Source organism: Anomaloglossus baeobatrachus, chromosome 3 (genome assembly GCF_048569485.1).
Source record: "Anomaloglossus baeobatrachus isolate aAnoBae1 chromosome 3, aAnoBae1.hap1, whole genome shotgun sequence".
In the NCBI taxonomy this organism is placed as follows: Eukaryota; Metazoa; Chordata; class Amphibia; order Anura; family Aromobatidae; genus Anomaloglossus; species Anomaloglossus baeobatrachus.
Genome location: NC_134355.1, coordinates 259,924,493 through 259,948,419, shown reverse-complemented (window position 1 = coordinate 259,948,419; position 23,927 = coordinate 259,924,493). Strand labels below are relative to the sequence as shown.

Here is a 23,927-nt window from a genome sequence, read left to right as displayed (position 1 = left end):
ACTTTTGCACTGGTCAAATTTTGTTTAAATGCGGATTGCACATTTTCTGTTAGTACAATAAACCTCATTTCAATCCAGAAATATTACTCAGTCCATCAGTTATTAGATATATGAAACTGAAATAGCTGTTGCAAAAACCCTAATTGTTTTAAAGAAAAAAAGGTTAACATTAATAGGGGTGCCTAAACTTTTTCATATGACTGTATGGCTCTTCCTCTCAAAAAATAAATCTTGAAAAATCCAAATGCCCTCTCTCTTCTGAGCCCCACTATGGGCCTAAACTACAGTTAAAATCCACATATTTGGCATTATTGTAGTGAGGAGAGTTCGCCTAAATGTATGGGGTGCAGGTTTCCAGAAGCACGACCTGTGCACTCTGTATGGGCACTACAATGTACTGGGCACAACAAGGACTTATTTACAATTTTTAATTCTGCAACATTCACTGCTTTTGACACCATGGGTGTTTTCCAGAGTCTAAATCATCACTACACCCATAGATGAATTCCAGAGGAGTGTAATTTCCAAAATTTTGTCCCTTGAGGGGATTTCTTCTGTTCTGGCACTTAGGGGCTCTGCAAATTGAGTCCTCAAACTATTCTAGGAAAATCTGTTCTCCAAAAATCAAACAGCGCTCCTTCCTTCTAAAGCCCTGTGGTACGGCCAAACAGTACTGCAGAGATGCATGTTGTGTATTGACACATTCAGTAGAAATTGTGTAACCCATTATAGGGTGTTTTTTTTACCTAATCACCTTGAGAAAATTGAAAATATATTGTTAAAACAAAATTTCAACTCTACCTGATTGGATTGAGCCCTGGCAGTGCTGAAGGGAGGTGGGGGGATACTCTCTGCACTGTTGGAATGCGTGTTATTAATGGATAATGGAGAGGTTGAGGGCACAGGTGGAAGCCCTAGAAGAGGTGAAGGAGGCAAAAGCAGTGGAGGAAGTGATAGATACAGAAGTTTGTCCCGCAAGCCTTTGAGATCCCAAGACTTTTGGAGCAGCTCCTTGCCTGCCTGCCACTGCAGCCACCCGAGTCACCCATTGCACAGTGAGCAAGATGTAACGCCCCTGGCCATGTTTGTTAATCCAGTTGTTGGAATGCACCCTGTCAGACACAGACTTTTTCAAGGAATGGGTGATGTTGTCTGTTGACATCGTGTAATACAGGCACATCTTTATTAGAGAAGTAATGGTGACTGGCCAACTGGTACTGGGGGACTGCCATGGCTATAAGCTTTTGGAGACCATCTGTATCCACCAGATGGAAAGGCAGCATTTTTGTGGCCAACAGTTTAGCTATGGTGAGCCTCCCACTCCTCATTTTGGCATCTGTAGGAGGAAATGATCTTTTACGTGACCACAACTGCGAGACCGAGGGCTGGCTGCTGTGCTGACAGACGGTGAAGAAGGTAGACTACAACAAACTGGTAGACTTTGAGGGAGGTGTTATGGTGGATTAAGAACATGTGGTGAGTGCAGTGTCTCAGATGGTTAAAAAACAGCAGGCATGTCCATTTCTGTAACAGCTGACAGGTTCTCACTCACCCTGGCTGTAGCGGCTAAACAAGTAGAAGTTCTGCAATGGAGACCTATCTGAGAATGCTTTCAATGATGATAGAGGAGGAAGAAGTAGCAGACGCAGTTGAGGGGGCAGCCGGTGGCTGGATATGCCCACTAGGCTGCGTTTTAGCACAGTAAGATTGACGGAGTAATGTATGTTGGTAGAGCACATGCCAGTTCATTCATCTAGTAGTCAAATTATTACAATTATTGCCTCTATTGAGCCATTGTTTACAAACTTGTCAGGTAATGAAAGTTGGGTCATCCTTTGTCTCAAAGAAGGCCCAGGCTAGGCAACATCTTCCTGTGAACTGCAGACCCACGACCGCTGCCAGCCACAGCCAGACAGAGTTGTGGCTTGGGATGCAGTGCTTGTCATGGTTCAGTCACTATGTATTTGTGCGGGAATTGGCATTATAATTTCCTCTTTTTCCTCCTTCATCTCTTGTGCTGAGCTACTCAGCTGCCTGCCTCTGGGTTTGAACCAAGTGGGATCACCAACCTCATCGTCATCCTCTCTGTCATCCCACTCATCACCCTGAGAGTCACCATTCTTTTCCTGCCCTGACAACACGGTACAGTATACCAGTCTCATCATCATCACCAGCACTCCCAGGGCTTAACATTTGGTGACACGGGTCTGGATTCTGCTCAGGACCTAATTTATCTGACACTGGATCCAACTGACAAAGATTTTGGGCATCGGTGCGCATGCTTTCCTCCTCTGGAACTCTTTGGAGCAGACCTCTGAGGCCCATAGAATAGACTTTGTGAAAAACTTTACAGACTCACTTCTCTGTAGTTCCCCACAGTTAATTGCGCAGTTGGAGAATTGTGGCATTTGGGGAAACAAGGGTAATTCGGGTGCCACCTCTGAGGGCTGTACTGTGTATGAAGTTGGGATGGAGGAAGAGGAGGAGAGGTTACTTGATGTAGCGCTTGTCATCCACTCTAGCACATGCTCTTTCTGGCCCTCATCTACAAGTCTTACAGCTGTGCAGCTGCCAAAAAAAGGGAGTGGAGTAGCCCATCAAGTAACAAAAGTTGTCAGTTGTCTTTAGATAGGACAAGCCGGTGTTTGTTCATAAGAGCTTTCAAAACCGTTAGCACCTACGCCACGTACACCTCAAACACCACTCTTTTTCCACCTTCCACCACAACCTAATGATTTCCCACTCATATTCGATATACCCTTTCCCTCTTAAGCAGCTGTTTCACAACTCTAGTCCCACACATGTCAGTCACCTATCACTAAATTAACAATCACTTCTTAAGTGATTAAATGACAATTTTCATCTGCAGCACAGATTGTGCAGTATTTAGATGCAGAACAAGCAATTTAGAGATGCAATACAGATGTGGTCCTATTTAGATGCACAAATCGCAATTTGGAGCTGGAGCTCACAATTAGCTATCACTAGATAATGAAATGTTGATTTGTGGCACACAATATTCCCTACACTGCACTTCCCCATTTTACACTTTTGCTGGCTGTCCTATCTCAGTTACCTATGATTAAACCCCTAAGTAACCTAACTGTGTAGCATCGATGGCAGCACCATCCCGAAGGTTTAGCGATTACAAAATGGCGCCAACTCTGCATATCTGTATTTTGTATGCAGAGGGAAATTACACAAACCCTTGTGTCTGAAAATTGTGGATGTTTTCTGCACCCTGATTAGCTGCCAGTAAATCCAGACAAAAAAGTTAAGAAAAAGAAAAAAATCCACTGCTCCTCTGATTTCTCCCACTACCCTCACCTTATCAAACATGTCCCCCCACTAATCATACAGCACTACTGTAGCAAATTGAAAGTAATTAGTGATGTGTGTACCCGGACTGTAAAAGTCCAGACCGCATGGGTTCAAAGGTACCCAAATGCCGGGAATTCTGGCTATTGATCCTGATGAGGCACTCTGGTAATACAAAAAATAAAGGAAAAATGAAGAAAAAAATAATAGAGCACCGCTGTAACTGTTCCCGCGGCGCCTCATTCACTTCAAGGGCCACTCATTACCTTTTATTGCATATGCACAGCTTTTCCCACCCAATAGCACCTGTGATTGGTTGCAGTCAGACATGCCCCCATGTTCAGTGACAGCATGTCTGATGCTTCAAATCACATCTGCGGGTCTATATCGCGTAGGATTCCCCATATTGTCATACCCAGCACAGATAAAGCATAAGACTGCAGGCCCCAAGCCGTGCACTTATCTTGGGTGTGTATCAAAATAAGAGGTACCAAATGTGGCTTTTTTAATTCTAATGATTTAATAAATAATTTAAAAAAGGCATGCAGTCGCAACTCAATTTGAAACCCAGCTATGATAAAGCCCAACAGCTGGGGGCTGGTTTACTCAGGCTGGAGAGACCCATGGTTATTGGGCCTCCCAGCCTAAAAATAGTAACCTGCAGCTGCCCAAGATTGCCGCGTTCATTAGATGCAAAAATCCCAGCATGTTACTCGGCTCTTCCCGATTGCTCTGGTCCAGTGGCCATCAGGGTAATTAGGGGTTAATCGCAGCTCACAGATGCCACTAAGCCCTAGATTAGTAATGTGTAATATCTATGAGATCCCCAATCACTAATCTGTAAGTGAAAAGATATAAACATAAACACCAAAAAAGTCCTTTATTTGAAATTAAAGACAAAAAGCCACCCTCTTTCACCACTTTATTAACCCCCAAAACACCATTTCTGGTCTAACGTAATCCACACGAGGTCCAATGACGATTCTAGCTCTATTACATTACTGAAGACACAGCGCGTGATCATGGTACATGACCTCCGGCTGCGGACTTCAGACAGAGACTGAGCAGCTATCAGCAGTGACATCACACAGGTAAGTTGCGGTCACAGCTGGAGTCTCCCACGGCCCTTCACCTGTGACCGCAGATCACTTGACCTCAGGTGATTTCACTAAACTTAGGGACTTCACCCGAGGTGAAGTCACTCAGTTCAGTGAGATCAGGCTACCTGCGGTCACAGGTGGATTTTTTTTAAGTTCCTGCTGGTTTGGCAAACCCTGTATATTAATGGATTCGGTCATCAGAAATCATGACATGTTTCTTGTGTAATGAGAAACCTTTTTATAGACAATCAGATGAACCAGCTTATGTTATTTTTCATTAAGTGGCAGGATTGCATTTTAATTACTGATTTCTGTTCTTCATAGGCTGAGACAGTGAGTCTAGGAATGACATGGGACCTCCATATGGATTACGGTGGAACGGATTAGGGTTTTGATGGGTAATAAATTGGTGAATGAGGGTGTCTTTTGTCTTTTTTAAATAAGTCTCTCTTTTTATGTTTTTCAGGTTCACTTTCGAGGAATGTCATGGGACCTCCTTGTGGATTTCGGTGAAATTTAAAGGATTTTATTTTTTAATAAAATGGTATTGGAGGTTTTATTCTAAATAAAACATGTTGTTAAAAAAAAAAAAAGAAAAAAATGGATCATTTGATCGTTTTATATTCAAAAAAGAATAAGTAAACGTCTAATGAGTTTCAGCACAGATATGCACAAATGAAAAACTAAAATTTAAAAGCAGAATAAAATCCATAATATTTGCAATAAAAAATACTCTCTCTGTTCTGTCACTGTTAGAATAGGAACATTTGCCCTCTATCCCATGTGATCATAAAAGCACCTGATTGGCTGTGTTTAGTCACGTGGGATAGAGCATCACCAAATGAGGCCACTACGTAGCTTGTGAGGATAACTTTGCAGTCATGGATTGTCTGAGTTAACATCCAGCCATCTGTGAAATGTTCAGGATAGGACAAATATGCAACAGGGACCTAGTAATGTGAGAATGCTCACTACAGATGATCACTGAGTGTATTATTTCTTTGGACAGATTGTAGAATTTAAACAATAATTTATATTTTTTGTAAAACCTTTTCAATGAATCCATCACTTTTATTTTTTTTTTAAAGGGGTTGCCTCATTACATACATGTACATGTATGACCTACCACAGTTATTTGACTGTGAAAAAGAAGAATACATGACCTGGTCTTCTTAGCATTAAATTGTATCCAGGTTCTCAGGACTAAGTCAGTAAAAATTAAAATTATACGTTCATCATTTCTTTGAATCTGAATAAATTTATACAGATTATTTTGACTGTAATTATCATTATTTTACAGTTGACAGTGAATGCTGCTGATGTTTCCTATTAAAATTATGGGTTTAAGCCATGTATCACTAATAATAATAATAATAATAATTATTATAATAATGGGGTCCAATTATTCATCCTGATTCACTTTTGGTAGACACGGTGTTTACCATAATTCACCTTTGAAGGAACAGAGTTTACTACGTTCGTTTCAATGAACACGTTGCATATTCTAAATTATTTATGGCATCACAGATTTATAATTAATTTTAAGGGAAACATTTAAATGTATTAATATGGCTCAGTATTTGTTTAAACCTATTTATAGGATCATAATATTTCTTATAATTCCATTCAGTGGGTGTAGGCACGGACGGCTCCAGGTTTTTGTGGGTCCCGAGCTAAAGAGTCTCAGTGGGCCCCATCTACACGCAGACACACACATACACAGCTACATACACATACAGGCATACGTACATATACATATTTAAAGAGAAACTCACAGAAATACATCTAAATACATAAATACAGTGCTGGCCAAAAGTATTGGCACCCCTGCAATTCTGTCAGATAATAATCATTTTATTCTTGAAAATGATTGCAATCACAAATTCTTTGGTATTATTATCTTCATTTAATTTGCTTGCAATGAAAAAAACACAAAAGAGAATGAAACAAAAATCAAATCATTGATCATTTCACACAAAACTCCCAAAATGGGCCAGACAAAAGTATTGGCACCCTTAGCCTAATACTTGGTTGCACAACCTTTAGCCAAAATAACTGCGAACAACCACCTGCGGTAACCATCAATGAGTTTCTTACAATGCTCTCCTGGAATTTTAGACCATTCTTCTTTGGCAAACTGCTCCAGGTCCCTGAGATTTGAGGGGTGCCTTCTCCAAACTGCCATTTTGAGATCTCTCCACAGGTGTTCTATGGGATTCAGGTCTCGACTCATTGCTGGCCACTTTAGTAGTCTCCAGTGCTTTCTCTCAAACCATTTTCTAGTGCTTCTTGAAGTGTGTTTTGGATCATTGTCTTGCTGGAAGACCCATGACCTCGAGGGAGACCCAGCTTTCTCACACTGGGCCCTACATTATGCTGCAAAATTTGTTGGTAGTCTTCAGACTTCATAATGTTATGCAAATGGTCAAGTAGTCCAGTGCCAGAGGCAGCAAAGCAACCCCAAAACATCAGGGAATCTCCGCCATGTTTGACTGTAGGGACCGTGTTCTTTTCTTTGAATGCCTCTTTTTTTTCCCTGTAAACTCTATGCTGATGGCTTTTCCCAAAAAGCTCTACCTTTGTCTCATCTGACCAGAGAACATTCTTCCAAAACGTTTTAGGCTTTCTCAGGTAAGTTTTGGCAAACTCCAGTCTGGCTTTTTTTATGTCTCGGGGTAAGAAGTGGGGTCTTCCTGGTTATCCTACCATACAGTCCCTTTTCATTCAGATGCCGACGAATAGTACAGGTTGACACTGTTGTACCCTCGGACTGCAGGGCAGCTTGAACTTGTTTGGATGTTAGTCGAGGTTCTTTATCCACCATCCGCACAATCTTGCATTGAAATCTCTCGTCAATTTTTCTTTTCTTTCCACATCTAGGGAGGTTAGCCACAGTGCCATGGGCTTTAAACTTCTTGATTACACTGCCACCGTAGACACAGGAACTTTCAGGTCTTTGGAGATGGACTTGTAGCCTTGAGATTGCTCATGTTTCCTCACAATTTGGATTCTCAAGTCCTCAGACAGTTCTTTGGTCTTCTTTCTTTTCTCCATGCTCAATGTGGTACACACAAGGACACAGGACAGAGGTTGAGTCAACTGTAATCCATGTCAACTGGCTGCAAGTGTGATTTAGTTATTACCAACAACTGTTAGGTGCCACAGGTAAGTTACAGGTGCTGTTAATTACCCAAATTAGAGAAGTCTCACATGATTTTTCAAACAGTGCCAATACTTTTGTCCACCCCCTTTTTATATGTTTGGTGTGGAATTATATCCAATTTGGCTTTATGACAATTTTTTTTTTCTTTGAAGACAAATTAAATGAAGATAATAATACCAAAGAATTTGTGATTGCAATCATTTTCAAGAATAAACTGAGTATTATCTGACAGAATTACATTAGTGCCAATACTTTTGGCCAGCACTGTATATACATAGCCATATGCACTGACATACATAGATACACATCATGCATGCACACACACACACACAGACACATTAGAGGTATTATTAATATGGGGAATCTGGCAGCAGCCTCACTCATCTCCCCCACTTGACTCCGTCCAGCTCCTCCTAGGCATGTGGCTGTGCCACGCTTATTGGTGGCCAATGACTTTCAGACATGGCCACGCATAGTTTACACTGACACTGCTGTATATACATTACAGGAGATGCTGAGGTAGTCAGCAATAAGGGGACATAAAGCTCTAGAGGGGGACATCCAGCTTTTGGGGGTATACTCCACTGGGTTGGAGAGGACATACAGCTCTGGGGTGGTATACTGCACTGGGGTGGGGGAGAAATATAACTCTGGAGGCTATAGAGCCTGTGGAGGGGGACATACAGCTCTGGTGGGTATACAGCACTGGGGTGGGGGGGCACATACAGCTCAGGGAGGTATACCACACTGGAATGGGGGGAGATACAGCTCTAGTGGGTATACAGAATTGGGGTAGGTGGTCATATAGCTCTAGAGGGGGGTATAGAGCACTGGGGTGGGGGGGACATACAGCTCTGGGGGATATACAGCACTAGGGTGGGAGGACATACAGCTCTGGAGGTATACATCACTGTGGTGGGGGCAGACAGTTCTGGGGGTATACAGCACTGGGGTCGGGGGACAGACAGTTCTGGTGAGGTTTACAGTTCTTGGCGTATTCAGCACTGGGGTCAGGGGACAGACATCTCTGGATGGGTATACAGCACTGGCGTCAGGAGATACACAAGTCTGGAGGGTATACAGCACTGTGGTGGGGTCAGGGGACAGTTTCGGAGGGTATACAGCACTGGATACAGGGAAAGTTCTGAGGTGGACATGCAGCTCAGTGGGATATTGGTGCTTCTCTCTTCATGGTAGATGCTAGAGTGTATGGCAGGAATGGGGAATCTTTTTTCTGCCAATGGGCATTTGCAAATTTCTGCCAACCTTCGGGGGTTGCACAAAATTATCAATGTGAAAATCAAGCGGCTATATTTGGTCAAACAATTAATTAACCCACCCCTACTGTGGTGGCCGGAGCTGCTTCTGTTTGGTGCGGCTGTGATGTTCGACGATACTAATCATGTTTCTTCTCACAGCTGCTTTTCCAGGTTTGTCACGGTCTGGAGCGCAGTCAACTCTTTGTGATAATAAGATTGGTAGACTATATACATCCCATACCAGATGCAGAGACTGCTGTATATAAATCATAGGAAACACATACATGACTGGATGGGCTGGGGGCATATACATCACATAGGGGACGCTGGGACTGCTGTATATACATCACAGGAGACACATACATCACAGGGGACACTGGGGGCACATACATCACATGAGGGGCTCCTGTGATGTATATGCTTCCAGCCCCTATATGCTCCTAGCCCCAGATGTTTGGGTGGCGAACTTTACGGAGGCATGGGTGAGTATGAAACTGTCATAAAGATCTGGAACAGATGGAGAAAAAAAGGACAGCAACTTCAATGAAAGAAGATGTCACCTATGAGTTTCAAAACTGGAAGAAGTCATGAAGGTCTGGACCAGATGGAGAAAAAAAGGACAGCAACTCCAATGAGAGATGTCACCTGTGAGTTACAGTGCAGGAAGAAGTCATGAAGATTTGGACCAGTTGAAGAAGAAAAAGACAACTCGAAGTTGGAGGCGAGATGATCTATAAGTCACATAATGTAATTGTTTATTCAGCTCTGACATTTCAGAGTTATAGCCTCATATGGTAGAAAGTTTGATAACCTGAACCCAACTTGATATTTTTTATATTTGACTAAAAAATAGAAATAATTTCTAAAACATGTTACCTAGCAAAGATCCCTCACACCGGGTAGGGAACCTGTTGTTGAAAATCTTAATTCTGCCCCTCCTTTCTGTAAAACAGCATATTGTAGTATAAATCCATTGTATAGGCCACATAAAGTGTGCTGCAAATTTATAGCATGCAACCTTTAAACTAGATTTATCACCGACCGTGGAACCACAGCAGTTTGTCTGATCATACAATTTTATTTATTGGTGATTTCTATCTTCAAAATGTCCAGCAGTCAGTTAATGCTTGAAAAACTGACATGCAGTATTATACATTACCACATGTAGTATGTATGGTGCATGTTCACATGGAGTGTCATGTTAGCATCTGTATGTACTCTGCTTCTGGACAAAAATAAGTAGTACCTATTCTTGCATAACCCTACATTTTATTCTAAAGGTTTCACAAAGGACTTGTGTAAATATGATCACTTTAAAAAAAATTCAGTATGGTCAAAACAGGCAATTCTCTAATTATAGCAATGAAAACAGTAATTGGGCAAAAACTTTAGTGGTAGCTAACCTTCATGTGCATGTGTTTTTGCAGCTTAGTTAATTGTACTGTATAAAGCCGTACATAACCTTACAAATGAAAAATACAGTTGTATATGTCTTGATATAGAGGTGACAACTATGGAAATGTTACTTCAATTTTTTGGAAACATTGAAGGGGACAAATATTTTGGCCCAATTCATTAATACTGGCATTAAACACACCAATCTTAATGAAGGGACACGATGGAGTAGGATGTGCCTAATTCATTGAGAGGCTCATCTTTGTCTGTTGTGTGCCACTACCAGAAATGTTAATCAAAGAGTTGGAAGTGTATTTCTGAATTTAGATGCACCACTAAATTAAACTAACTTTTCCTGAATATAACAGATGGGCATGAACTCGCCTGTCCCATCCGATATTGGTGCACCTGTCCGACACTGAACTGTAAATGTTGCAATATTTTTGGCCTAATTTAGTTGCGCAAAACATTGTGACTTATTAAAAGGTTGTATGCCAAAATTTTTGGCATATACACCTTAACTAAATGGGGCCTTTGGTGTGCTATGTCACAGGATGATAGATTTTTGTACATTCAGAAGGATGCAAGAACCAGCTAAAGAAAAATGCTAAGTAACTATAAAGATACATTTATACATATCAAAAATAATCCTGTTTGCATACAAAAGATTGGTACTTCCTGCTCTCTGCAGCTTTGCTGTGGTGACTGGGACATATTAGCAGAGATATGTTACTGGATGACAGATCTATTGCATTGCTGGAGGTTTACAAAATAGTTACAATATACAGTTAGGTCCAGAAATATTTGGACAGTGACACAATTTTCGCGAGTTGGGCTCTGCATGCCACCACATTAGATTTGAAATGAAACCTCTACAACAGAATTCAAGTGCAGATTGTAACGTTTAATTTGAAGGTTTGAACAAAAATATCTGATAGAAATTGTAGGAATTGTACACCTTTCTTTACAAACACTCCACATTTTAGGAGGTCAAAAGTAATTGGACAAATAAACCAAACCCAAACAAAATATTTTTATTTTCAATATTTTGTTGCGAATCCTTTAGAGGCAATCACTGCCTTAAGTCTGGAACCCATGGACATCACCAAACGCTGGGTTTCCTCCTTCTTAATGCATTGCCAGGCCTTTACAGCCGCAGCCTTCAGGTCTTGCTTGTTTGTGGGTCTTTCCGTCTTAAGTCTGGATTTGAGCAAGTGAAATGCATGCTCAATTGGGTTAAGATCTGGTGATTGACTTGGCCATTGCAGAATGTTCCACTTTTTTGCACTCATGAACTCCTGGGTAGCTTTGGCTGTATGCTTGGGGTCATTGTCCATCTGTACTATGAAGCGCCGTCCGATCAACTTTGCAGCATTTGGCTGAATCTGGGCTGAAAGTATATCCCGGTACACTTCAGAATTCATCCGGCTACTCTTGTCTGCTGTTATGTCATCAATAAACACAAGTGACCCAGTGCCATTGAAAGCCATGCATGCCCATGCCATCACGTTGCCTCCACCCTGTTTTACAGAGGATGTGGTGTGCCTTGGATCATGTGCCGTTCCCTTTCTTCTCCAAACTTTTTTCTTCCCATCATTCTGGTACAGGTTGATCTTTGTCTCATCTGTCCATAGAATACTTTTCCAGAACTGAGCTGGCTTCATGAGGTGTTTTTCAGCAAATTTAACTCTGGCCTGTCTATTTTTGGAATTGATGAATGGTTTGCATCTAGATGTGAACCCTTTGTATTTACTTTCATGGAGTCTTCTCTTTACTGTTGACTTAGAGACAGATACACCTACTTCACTGAGAGTGTTCTGGACTTCAGTTGATGTTGTGAACGGGTTCTTCTTCACCAAAGAAAGTATGCGGCGATCATCCACCACTGTTGTCATCCGTGGACGCCCAGGCCTTTTTGAGTTCCCAAGCTCACCAGTCAATTCCTTTTTTCTCAGAATGTACCCGACTGTTGATTTTGCTACTCCAAGCATGTCTGCTATCTCTCTGATGGATTTTTTCTTTTTTTTCAGCCTCAGGATGTTCTGCTTCTCCTCAATTGAGAGTTCCTTAGACCGCATGTTGTCTGGTCACAGCAACAGCTTCCAAATGCAAAACCACACACCTGTAATCAACCCCAGACCTTTTAACTACTTCATTGATTACAGGTTAACGAGGGAGACGCCTTCAGAGTTAATTGCAGCCCTTAGAGTCCCTTGTCCAATTACTTTTGGTCCCTTGAAAAAGAGGAGGCTATGCATTACAGAGCTATGATTCCTAAACCCTTTCTCCGATTTGGATGGGAAAACTCTCATATTGCAGCTGGGAGTGTGCACTTTCAGCCCATATTATATATATAATTGTATTTCTGAACATGTTTTTGTAAACAGCTAAAATAACAAAACTTGTGTCACTGTCCAAATATTTCTGGACCTAACTGTATATACAGAAAAGGCTACTCTCTGGTGTCTGGGGAAGTGTGCTCTAGTCTATCTCTTGCTGGAGATTAAATTAATTCATTGACAATTTTCTAGCTATTCACTCCTATTTAATGCAGCAGTAGAACACACACATATCACTGACCACACAGCATACAAAACGGAAGCATTGCACCTTTAATATGATAACCCAGCCAAATGTAAAATATATATGGGTATATGTATATATATATATATATATATATATATATATATACTGTATATAAATATATATGTAAACATGTATGTAAATATGTATGTGAATATATATCATGAACATAATTGGTACATTGTAATTAACATATTCTATGAATATATGCTAGTCATAATGACATTTTTTTTGTATCAATGTAAAGTGCTTACCTGTCGTTTTGAGTGCTCGCTGTATTCTCCAGGAATGTTGTGCGCACTTTTAATTAAAGTTCTAGCAATATGATAGTAGTAAACACTTATTATAGTCAGTGGCACAAGATAGTAGACCAAGAATATAAGGACAGAATGGATCTTTGGATGCATGTCATCGTTTTGTGGATATGGGATACAAGCTGTGAAGCTGACATTGTCTGATCCGTTGATATGTGCCACTTCAGAAAACACAGCTTCAGGGACTGCCAAAAGCATTGAAATTATCCAGATGGCTGTCGCTTTTATACATGTCCACAGAACAGCACTTGATGTTTGGATGTCCATTGGATTTACGATAGCTTTGTATCTGAAACAGCAAGATATAAATATATGTAAAATATTGATAGGGAACTGACCAATTTAATCCTATGTAAAAACAATCCTGATTTAGCCTTTATAGAACAAAAAGAACACAAAGTGTATGGTTAAATGAGTATCTGCTCTGCACAGAACATGACATCTTCATGAAAAGATATGAGTAAACATTAATCGAAAAAATGTGTTAACTAGTGTTAGAAATTCCTGGCATGTATATAATATGTATTTACTTTGGGATATTAAGTCTTTCGTTTTGAGGTTCATAAACCTTTGTGTAATTCTCAAGCTAAATCTGCAAAGAGTAAATATGTTTTATCCATTTTAAATTGCCAACTCATATGTTGTACATTCTAATCCATTCTTCCCAAAATTGTCCTGGTAATGACATCTTTTTTTATTAATACAAATTTGAGGTTTTTATTCTTGTAAACTGTCTTGAAAGTGGCTTATTATTCTGTCTAGTTCTCATGCGGTTTTATGGCACATGTCCTACTATATCTTTGAACATTAAAATTAATAGACAAGAATAAATTCAATAGATTTATGCCATTTTAATTTGAAAGGCTTGTGGCAGCTGTTAACAGCTCTCTTGGATTCTCTCTCAGGAATTGTGCATTAAAGAGGATATTTATGCCATTATAAATAATGGAATTCACTGTCTGCACGGAGTGAGTTAAAGTGCAATAATTGTTGGTGCACAACAGACAGTAATACAAGTTACAAATAATCACTAATATGGAAATAATATACACAGATAAAACGTCAATGTATCCGAAAAAGCTTCATATTAAAAACATTTTTTTTTTTGGCAGTATGTATTGTTTTTCTCCTATCTGGCAGAAGAAAACAAAGGAGATCATTTTTATGTCATCTTCCAACTGTGTACAGTCTAGTTAATCAAACCATCTGGTCTCACTTAAAAAGTTTCCCTTTTTCCATTTTTATTCTACAGTATGTCATAGAAGCCAATAAAGGCTATGAGATGAGTGTTACTGTCAGATGGATGTTGTTTTGATCCTTAACTTGGCAACAAATTATTAGAATAAAGCCTTATAACCCTCTAATTAAGTTCTGTCCTTTCTGTGTAATAAAATGAAATAAAAATAAAGATTAGAAAAAATACATCAAAATATAACATTCTGTTAATGAAATCAGTTATAGGTCTTCTGTACCAGTTTCTATGTAAATGTAATATAGTCTATGAAAATAGACAAGAGCAGTATCCAGCTGAGCTATAAAGTGAATGTCCACCTGTAACCCCTTCGCCACCTTATGATTTTCGGATTTTCCATCCTTTTTTCCAAGACCATTTTTTATTATTTTTCTGCCAATATAGCCAGATGAGGGCTTGTTTTTTTGCCAGATGAGGTGTACTTTCAAATAATAACAATAATTTTATTATATAGTTTACTGAAAAAGGGGAAAACATTTCCAAATTCAGTGAAAATTGCAAAAAAAAAAAGCAATTCCACAATAGTTGTTTTTGATTTTTTTTGTTTTATTTACTATATTTACTATGTGGTAAAACTGATCTGGAAATATGATTTTGCAGGTCAATATTAGTTGGTCGATAACAAAAATATAAATATTTTTTTTTTAATAAAGTGATGAAAAAAAACGTTAGTGAAATAAAATTTTTTGCTTTTGGTGCTATTTTCCAAGAATGTAACATTTTTATTTTTCATGATATGGGGTTAAATGATGGCTTATTTCTTTGCGCTCTGAGCTGATGTTTTAACTGATACCATTTTTGGGTAAATATAATGTATTGAGCACTTCTTACTGTATTTTATTGAAATGTAGTGGAGGACAAAAAAAATAGTTTTATTGTTTGCAACTTTTTTTTTGTTAGGCCTTTACCGATCAGATTTATTTTATGTTTTGATTGATCAAACATTTCCGTGTCCTAAAGGTTTTGTTATGTCCAGCAGAGAGTGTTCTCTCAGAACGTGTCATCAGCACTGCTGGTGGTGGTCTAATGGATAAGCGCATCCAGCTGTCCCCTGAAGGTGTAGACCACCTAATTTTTGTCAAGATGAACAAGGCATTGCTCTCCAGTGACTTTTCTACCCCAGCTGCAGACTATACAGGCTAAGCGATGGTGTAGTTTTCAGTGTGCTGCATTGATCTTGTGCAATTGCAGTCTCTGACACTTTTGTCATGGCTTCTGAAGCTCCTGTTGGTACTGCTGGTGATGTTACTGACCTTTGGCCTTTGTGGCGCAATAATCAAACAATGTGTCCACCACTGTGACTTTTACAATTTTGCTTTTTATATGTATGAAGCACCTAACATTTCTCCTATTTCTTCTCCTTTTTGCTTCCTCCTGAGTCCTGAGTCATGATGACAAGCCATGTAAATGCTGGGTCAGACCCTGTGTCTTGTATGGCCAATGCTTGACTGCAGTGCTAAGACACTATGGGTAATGGGGGGATTTGATGCCACTGTTCTGCTGCCTGTTTCTAATTTTTGTAAATGTAGAGAATCCAAGATGCATCTCCAAGGTGTATCTTGTCTGTAGTGTCAGGGTTCTCAGAGCAACAGGCCTAAATCTGTAACTCATCCATCATACCACATCTTGATTTGAAAGCCGTAAATGCTAGGGCAGACTCTGTGTTGTGTATGGCCTATACTTGACTGCAGCACTAAGACACTATGGGTAATATAGGGCAACTGATGCCACTGTCCTGCTGTCTGTTTCTAATTTTTAGAAATGTGGAGACTCCAAGATGCATCTCTAATTTGTATCTTGTCTGTAGTGGCAGGGTTCTCAGAACAGCAGGTCTACACCTGTCACTCATCCATCCACCCACCTCTTGATTCAAAAGCTGTAAATGCTGGGTCAGACCCTGTGTCATGTATGGCCCATGCTTGACTGCTGCGCTAAGACACTATGGGCACTATAGGGAAATTGATACCACTGTCCTGCTGTCTGGCTCTAGTTTTTGGAAATGTGGAGACTACAAGATGCATCTCCAAGTTGTATCATGTCTGCAGTGGCAGGGTTCTCAGAGCCACAGGCCTACTCCTGTCACTCATGCAATTTTTCTTATGTTAAAAGTCTAAGAAGTTAATGACTGTACCCTAACAGTGTGGCTTCCCTGTAAAATGGTTTGAGTTATTTTACCACCTTTTTGGCCCCCAAAAATTAGTTTTCTATGCCTTTGTTTTTGTCTCCCATTGAATTCATTAGGTTTGGATATGTTCGAAGAAACGTTCAGCGAACACAGGTGAAGTCAGCGAACACTAACCGAATCGAACAATGGAAGGTTCACTCATCTCTACCCAAGAATGGACTCTCCTGAAAGTAATGTTAAAAAGCTGCAGCATAAGGTAATAAGCTTATTCTTACAATCTTTCCTTATTTTTTCTGTGATATTGCTACCTCCATTTCAGGTGAGATATTTTGCATTAAACAGTTTGGTCCAAGAACTGCAAAAAGCTACCTATGACTTTTGAAGTTTGTTCCTCTGACATGATAGGATTAAGTATGTAACATTGTCATAGCCATACTCATACTTGGAGAATTGTTAGTATTGCTGTCTCGAGTATGGCTGTTGAAAATGTTGAACTCAACAAGAGTGGGCATGATATAGTCTGTCTACTGGCCTTCATGTTTTTGAAGGGTGTAAAGGAGCTTGTCCCAGACCTAAACACTAGGTAAAATAGTGCTAACACTGATGCAAGCATTCAGAGTGTTAAAATGCCTAGAGTCTGACATGGGAGCTTGAGGAGCAAGTATGGGAAACTTGCTAAATAGTAGATGGAGGAAAAATACACGTCAAGGAAAGACAGAAACGAGAGAGTGTTCATATAATGTAAAGGCTAGGATGCCATAATAGATTGTAAGAGAATGTTGAAAAAGGCTAGGATTAACTCAGAAGGGTGATATGGCCAGTAAGTCTTCTGACAAATGGCTGTTCATTAGAACAAGCATGGTGAAGATAAAGGACACTGAAAGAATGTGACTAAGGAAGTGAGGGGGGTCTGGAGAACCAATATGTTGTATAAATATTTTAACAATGGACTGAGCAGAGTTAGACAGAATCATCAGTACCATATAATAAAATGGACCATGATACTGGACATGTGCAGTACAGTATGTATAGGGCAAAATCTATGTTGGACAGATTGTTGCTTAAATTATACAGTGATCAAACCTAATGCCAATTCCTCAAATAATCCTTCCATGTCTGTTGTAATAAGGACTCATCTGGTAGTTTGTGGAGAAAATACACCACTTTGACCATATCTGTCAACATGTGGTGGGTGGTGCAAAACTCCAAAAACAGACTAATACATGGGGTACTGCCTCTTCTAAAAGACAATAAGTACTAAATGATCAAGTAATAATACTGTAAAAGTTTAAAATGATAAGAAACATATTCCCTTTTTTAGACAAATCCAATAGATGCAGGTCAGATATAACTGTACAAATTGAAGACCTTGAGGAATTGGTAAATGCAAAAGAGAAAGATGTCACTGCACATATTAATAGACTCATGGATGGGACAGTCAAAATAATATCTAATTAGTAGATATGGGACTTAGTATTTGCAAGTTGTAGCCTAGAAAAAAGTACTATAAAGTCCTGCAGCATTGGGGTTTGACAAAATAGAAAGAACAAGCTACAGTTCTTAAATGACATTCCTCAAGAGAAAAATGAGATAATAGAAAATATTTCGCCATTTGTAGATGATGTGAATGGATCTGAGAGACGCATGTTGCGAACTCTCTTTCTAAATGAAATAAAGGAGCCCAATAGGGAGGGCCTTTATAATATTTGTCTTGAAGAGGGCAGATTTCAAATACCTTTTTAAATGGCTAAGTGGGGGAGCAGGCATTGTTTCAAACTTGCAGAAGAAAGGGACTAAGTTTTACTTTACTAGAAAGAGCAAGGAGGGAGAAAAATGGAAGCAGTAATCCGCAACAATCCACATGGCAGGAAGTATGGATGTACTGTCTGTTACAACTCCAAGAACGACTGCAAAGTATCTCTTAGGCCTCTGCCACACTCACGTGAAATTCACACACGTGCCGAGAGAAACGTATTTCCCCTGCGTGTTGCGTGCAGGTAAGTACGTGTCTCTGGTACATGCGGGACACGTGTGTTCTACGTGTGCTATCCGCGATAGCACACGTAGAACCGGTAATTAACATACTCACCTGGTCCTTCCTGATGTCCGCGCTGCTGTCCGTGGTGCTGATCCTCGGTCTCCAGCCCTCCCGTCTCCCTGCTGCTGCCAGGCAGTGAAGTGAATATTCTATGAGATTAATGAGCGGCGGTCGGCAGCAAGAGGCAGCAGCAGCAGAGACAGGAGGGCAGGAGAAGGTGAGTTAATGTTTTGGTTTTTTTTCTCTGACACGTGTGTTTTCTCCGGCCCTTGTCACACGGGACCGCATCCACACTACACTCGTGTGGTACGGGTGCGGGCCGTGTGACACCCGTGCTGCGGGAGAAAACACTGACATGTCAGCGCTTTGAAAAACTCACACACGTACAAACGCACACGGACACACGTTCCGTGTGGTTTTACGTGTGTGTGCCTGCTACAATAGGGTAGCATTGCTGAACATGTCTCCGTGCCCCCGGTACGTGTAAAAAATGACAAACACGTGCCGGCGGCACGGATGTGTGTTGCAGGCCTTAAGCATCATCCAACAGTTCATTGTGAATTATTTTTTCTGGCCTTAGTATATTGGTAACAATAATTAGCAATAGTTTTCTTTATTTTATTGATCCTACAACAATGATTAACCCACCCTGGAAGTACCAGTGCATCCTATTTGGCCTGAACTTTCCTGGCGATCGTGCAGGCACAGAAGCTGTGCTCATGTGATTGCTGCCAGGATCTCACATCCAGGGAGGTACAAGTGCCATCCCTGGCTGTTTAACAACCTAAATTCTACGATCGGTAAATTGAAAATCTGAGGTTAAAAGAACATTTGGTGGTAAATGTGTAATTATTTTTTCTTCACTGTACAATATTATAATAGTTTGTGACACAAATGTAGTGTGAATATACTCACTGCATACCTAGATAAATCAATTAAGGGGTGTACTTTGTAAATGGGGTCACTGTGGGGGATTTCTCCAGTTCTGGCACTTTACTGACTCTGTCAATGTGACATGGTACCCACAAACCCTTCCAGCAAAATCTGAACTAAAATTTTGCACTCATTCCCTTCTTCACTTTGTACTGTGCCTCAAAATCAGTTTTCTATCACATATGGGGTATTGACAAACTAAGGAGAAGTTGCTCAACATATTTTATGTACATTTTCTCCTGTTACCCTTGTGAAAGTGAAACATTTGATTTTAAAGCATTTGATTTTTGTGCTGAAAATGTATTTTTTCATTTTCACGGCTCAATATTACAGATTTCTGTGAAGCACCTGTGGATTCAAGGTGCTCACCACACTTCTAAATAAATTCCTTTAGAGCTTTAGTTTCTAAAATGGGGTCCGTTATGGGAGGCTTCACTATTTAGGCACATCAGGGGCTCACCAAATGCAACATGGTGTTCGCTAACAATTCAAGCCAATTTTTCACTTAAAAAGTCAAATAGCGCTCCTTTCATTCAGAGCACTACGATGCGCACAAAGAACTGTTTTCCACCTTATGTGGGATATCATAGTTACATAATTACATAGGTTAAAAAAAGACCTAGGTCTATCTAGTTCAACCTTCCTCCACCAATTCTACATTTTGTCCCTAAGTCACTAAGCTGTTATAGTATCTGCCATTACTACCTCTCTTGTGGTAGGGCATTCCACAGTCTGACTGCTCTAACTGTAAAGAACCCTTTCCTATTTAGCTGCCAAAATCGCTTTTCTTCCTCTCGCAGTGAATGCCCCTTGGTCGTTAGTATTGTTTTTGGAAGAATTAAGTCATGTGCCAGTCCTTTGTATTGACCACACATGTATTTATACATATAAATGAGATCTCTGAGACGTCTTTTTTCTAAGCTAAACATATCTAACTTTTTCAACCTGTCATCATATGGGAGACCTTCCATTCCTTGTAGTAGTCTATTTGCCCTCCTTTGAACTGACTCTAACTTCTGAATGTCCTTATTAAAATGTGGAGCCCAAAACTGGATCCCATATTCCAGATGTGGCCTTACAAGTGATTTATAGAGGGGTAACAATACGTTGTGATCACTGGATCTAATCTCTCTTTTTATACACCCTAAAATCTTGTTTGCTCAGCTTATTTGTAATGAGAATACCCAAGTCCTTCTCGTGTTCTGTAGTCTCGAGTTTACTTCAATTTAATGTATACGCAGCTATAGGATTACTCCGTCCTAGGTGCATTACTTTACATTTATCAACATTAAATTTCATTTGCCAAGTATCTGCCCATTTTGACATTTTATCCAGATCTTTTTGTAATATTGTACTATCAAGGTCAGTTTTTAACATACTACATAGTTTGATGTCATCAGCAAAGACTGACACTTTACTATCAATTCCATCAACAAGGTCATTAATAAAAAGATTAAAAAGAATTGGTCCTAGCACAGATCCCTGCGGCACCCCACTGCTGACTATAGCCCATTTAGAGAATGTACCATTTATGACTACTCTTTGATTCCTATCTTTTAGCGAATTCCTTACCCAGTTGCATATAGTTCCCCTAGTCCCTGCTTCGGTAGCTTTAGTATAAGGCTATTATGTGGTACAGTATCAAATGCCTTTGCAAAATCCAAATAAATGACATCAGCTGCATTACCAATATCCAGGTTTGCACTTACCCCCTCATAGAACCCCAACAGGTTAGTTAGACACGACTTATCTTTCATGAATCCATGCTGTCTATCAGTTATTATATTATTTTCTGCAATATATTTTTGCATGTCATCCCTTAAAATGCCCTCAACAACTTTGCACACTACTGATGTCAGGCTTACTGGACGGTAGTTGCCTGGATCTACCCTCTTACCTTTCTTAAATATCGGTACCACATCAGCAATCCTCCAATCCTGAGGCACCAACCCTGTTACAAACGAGTCTAAGAAGATGAGATACAGTGGTCTGTCAATTACTGAGCTCAATTTTTCTCTCAACATTCATGGATGAATGCCATCTGGCCCGGGGGATTTGTCAATGTTTAATTTACTTAGACGTCGGCGTACTTCTTCTTGTGTTAAATTAATTATATCGGGTGATGAACTTTGATTTTTCACTTCTTGAATGATCCCTGGTCCAGTCAGTTCCTTGGTGAACACTGATGCAAATCAGTGTACTCAGGAGAAATTGCACAACAAATTGTGCATTTTGTTTCCTGTTACCCTTGTGAAAATGAAAGATTTGGGGTTAAACCAAGATTTATGTGGTAAAAATGTAGTCTTTCATTTTCACAGCTCTGCGTTAAAAAATTCTTTGAAGCACTTGAGGGTTCAAGGTGCTCACCACACATATAGACAAATTCAGTGAGTGGTCTAGTTTCCAAAATGAGATCACTTGTGAGGGGTTTCCACTGATCAGGCCCATCAGGGGCTCTCCTAATGTGACATGGCGTCCGCGATCAATTCCAGCCAATTTTGCACTCTAAAATTCAAATGGCACTCTTTCCCTTCCAAGTCCTGTTATGCGCCCAAACAGTAGTTTTCCACCACACATAAGGTATTAGTGTACTCAAGAGAAATTGCACAACAAATTTTATAGCCAATTTTTCTCCTGTAACCCTTATGAAAATGCAAAATTTACGACTAAAATACCATTTTTGTGGTAAAAAGTAACATTTTCATTTTTTCCACCTATATTGCTTTGTTTCCTGTGAAGCACCTGTTTTCCACCTATATTGCTTTGTTTCCTGTGAGTTAATAACCTTTTTGAATTTGGTTTTGAGCAGTTTGAGGGGTGCAGTTTTTAAAATGGTGTCACTTTTGGGTGTTTTCTGTCATATATGCCTCTCAAACTCACTTCAAATTGAGATGTGGTCCCTAAAAAAATGGCTTTGTAAATTTTGTTGGAAAAAGTTTAAATTTATGATAAACATTCAACCTTTCTAACTTCCTAATAAAAAAATATTTTTTAAAAAAATTGTGCTAATGTAAGGCAGACATGTAGTAAATGTTATTTATTAACTATTTTGTGTGACATAACTCTCTGGCTTCAGGGCATAAAATTCAAATTTTGAAAATTGCTAAATTTTCTAAATTTTCAGCAAATTTCAGATATGTTTACAAATATAAGTGCCAAAAATATCATCCTAAATTTACCTATAGGTTGAAGTCCATATGTCATACATAAAACAGTCCCAGAATCACTGGGATCTCTTGAAGCGTTTCAGAGTTATTAACTCATAAAGGGAATCTGGTCAGAATTGGAAAAAATTGGCCTGGTGAAAACATGTTGGGGGAGTGAAGGTGGTAAATTAACTCTGGACAGAAGATTAAATTTCATAATAAATATTGCAGCTGAAGTATATTGCAGTGTTGTATATATTGCAGTGTTGTGTATGCAAATAATCCTTTTCTTTGGGAAAGCAACAAAACTTTTCATGATGATTTACCTAGCAAATGTCTTTTTATCACCAAGACTGCCTGTATTTATTTGTTTTATTTTTTTCTTTCATGGACATAAACAGTTAGAAGAATACATGTACGGTGTTATCACAAGGAGCCTAAATGTCACCAACAATATATACTGCCGCAATGTCCTCAATTTTGCAAACATGGACACCACCTTATCCGGAGATTGTGTTACCTTAGTTTATAGTATGTGGATAATTTATTGTTGCTGTCCTGATCAAATCTTATGTCAGGAATCATCTGTTTTCTTTATGTTTCCCAGCAGAACATGGATATAAGGCCTCTGAGAACAATCTACTGGTCTGTTCAGAGGCATATCCGGTGCAGAAAATGTCACTGCAAAAAAACTCATGATGGAGGTACAATGTAAAAATGGGGTTAGTAAAGGTCCATTTTATAGGAGATGTCAAGAGGGATATTTTATAGTATCTGGGAATTAGCAGGCTTTCCACACTCCTTACCATCAACAGAGCAGTGAGAAGGTGAAAAGGCTGAATGGGACATTAAAGTTATAAATATAGGCGGTAACGGACTGAATGCTTGCTTTAAGCTCTTTTCCTAATAAGATACACTCCAGTAAAAAACGCTTTTCCATATAAGATATTTTTTTTTTGTTTTGCACCTAGAACAGGATTATGAATCCCACAGTGACTTCAAATGCAGCATGATAGCCTGATCACCGATGTACAAGCCTTGTGTATTCGACTAAATAGTGTGATAAAGAGGTGTTTTTTTATCATTTCAAACCCTAAATTAACAGCAGGAGCACATGGTATGAAGCTGGGAGACTGGATGGTCCTGACTCCCAAGCCTAGCCATGAACCAAGATTTGATGGACCATTCCAGTTTCTCCTAACCACGGCAACTTAGGTACAGCTTGAGGGGAACCCATTTGGATACACGCCAAAAACTGTAAAAACTCACACCACTAACAGAATGATGGGCTCTGATAATTG

The 23,927-nt window shown here is 39.6% G+C and overlaps 1 protein-coding gene across 1 annotated transcript in view; it reads right to left on the bottom strand.

Annotated features, from left to right (window-relative positions):
- The window catches only part of NMBR (neuromedin B receptor), a 614,661-nt gene that overhangs the window by 94,535 nt on the left and 496,199 nt on the right, over positions 1-23,927 (bottom strand). Inside the window, exon 2 of the mRNA XM_075338240.1 lies at positions 13,073-13,421. Coding sequence (XP_075194355.1) covers positions 13,073-13,421 — 349 coding nt within the window. The remainder of the gene's footprint in view (positions 1-13,072; positions 13,422-23,927) is intronic.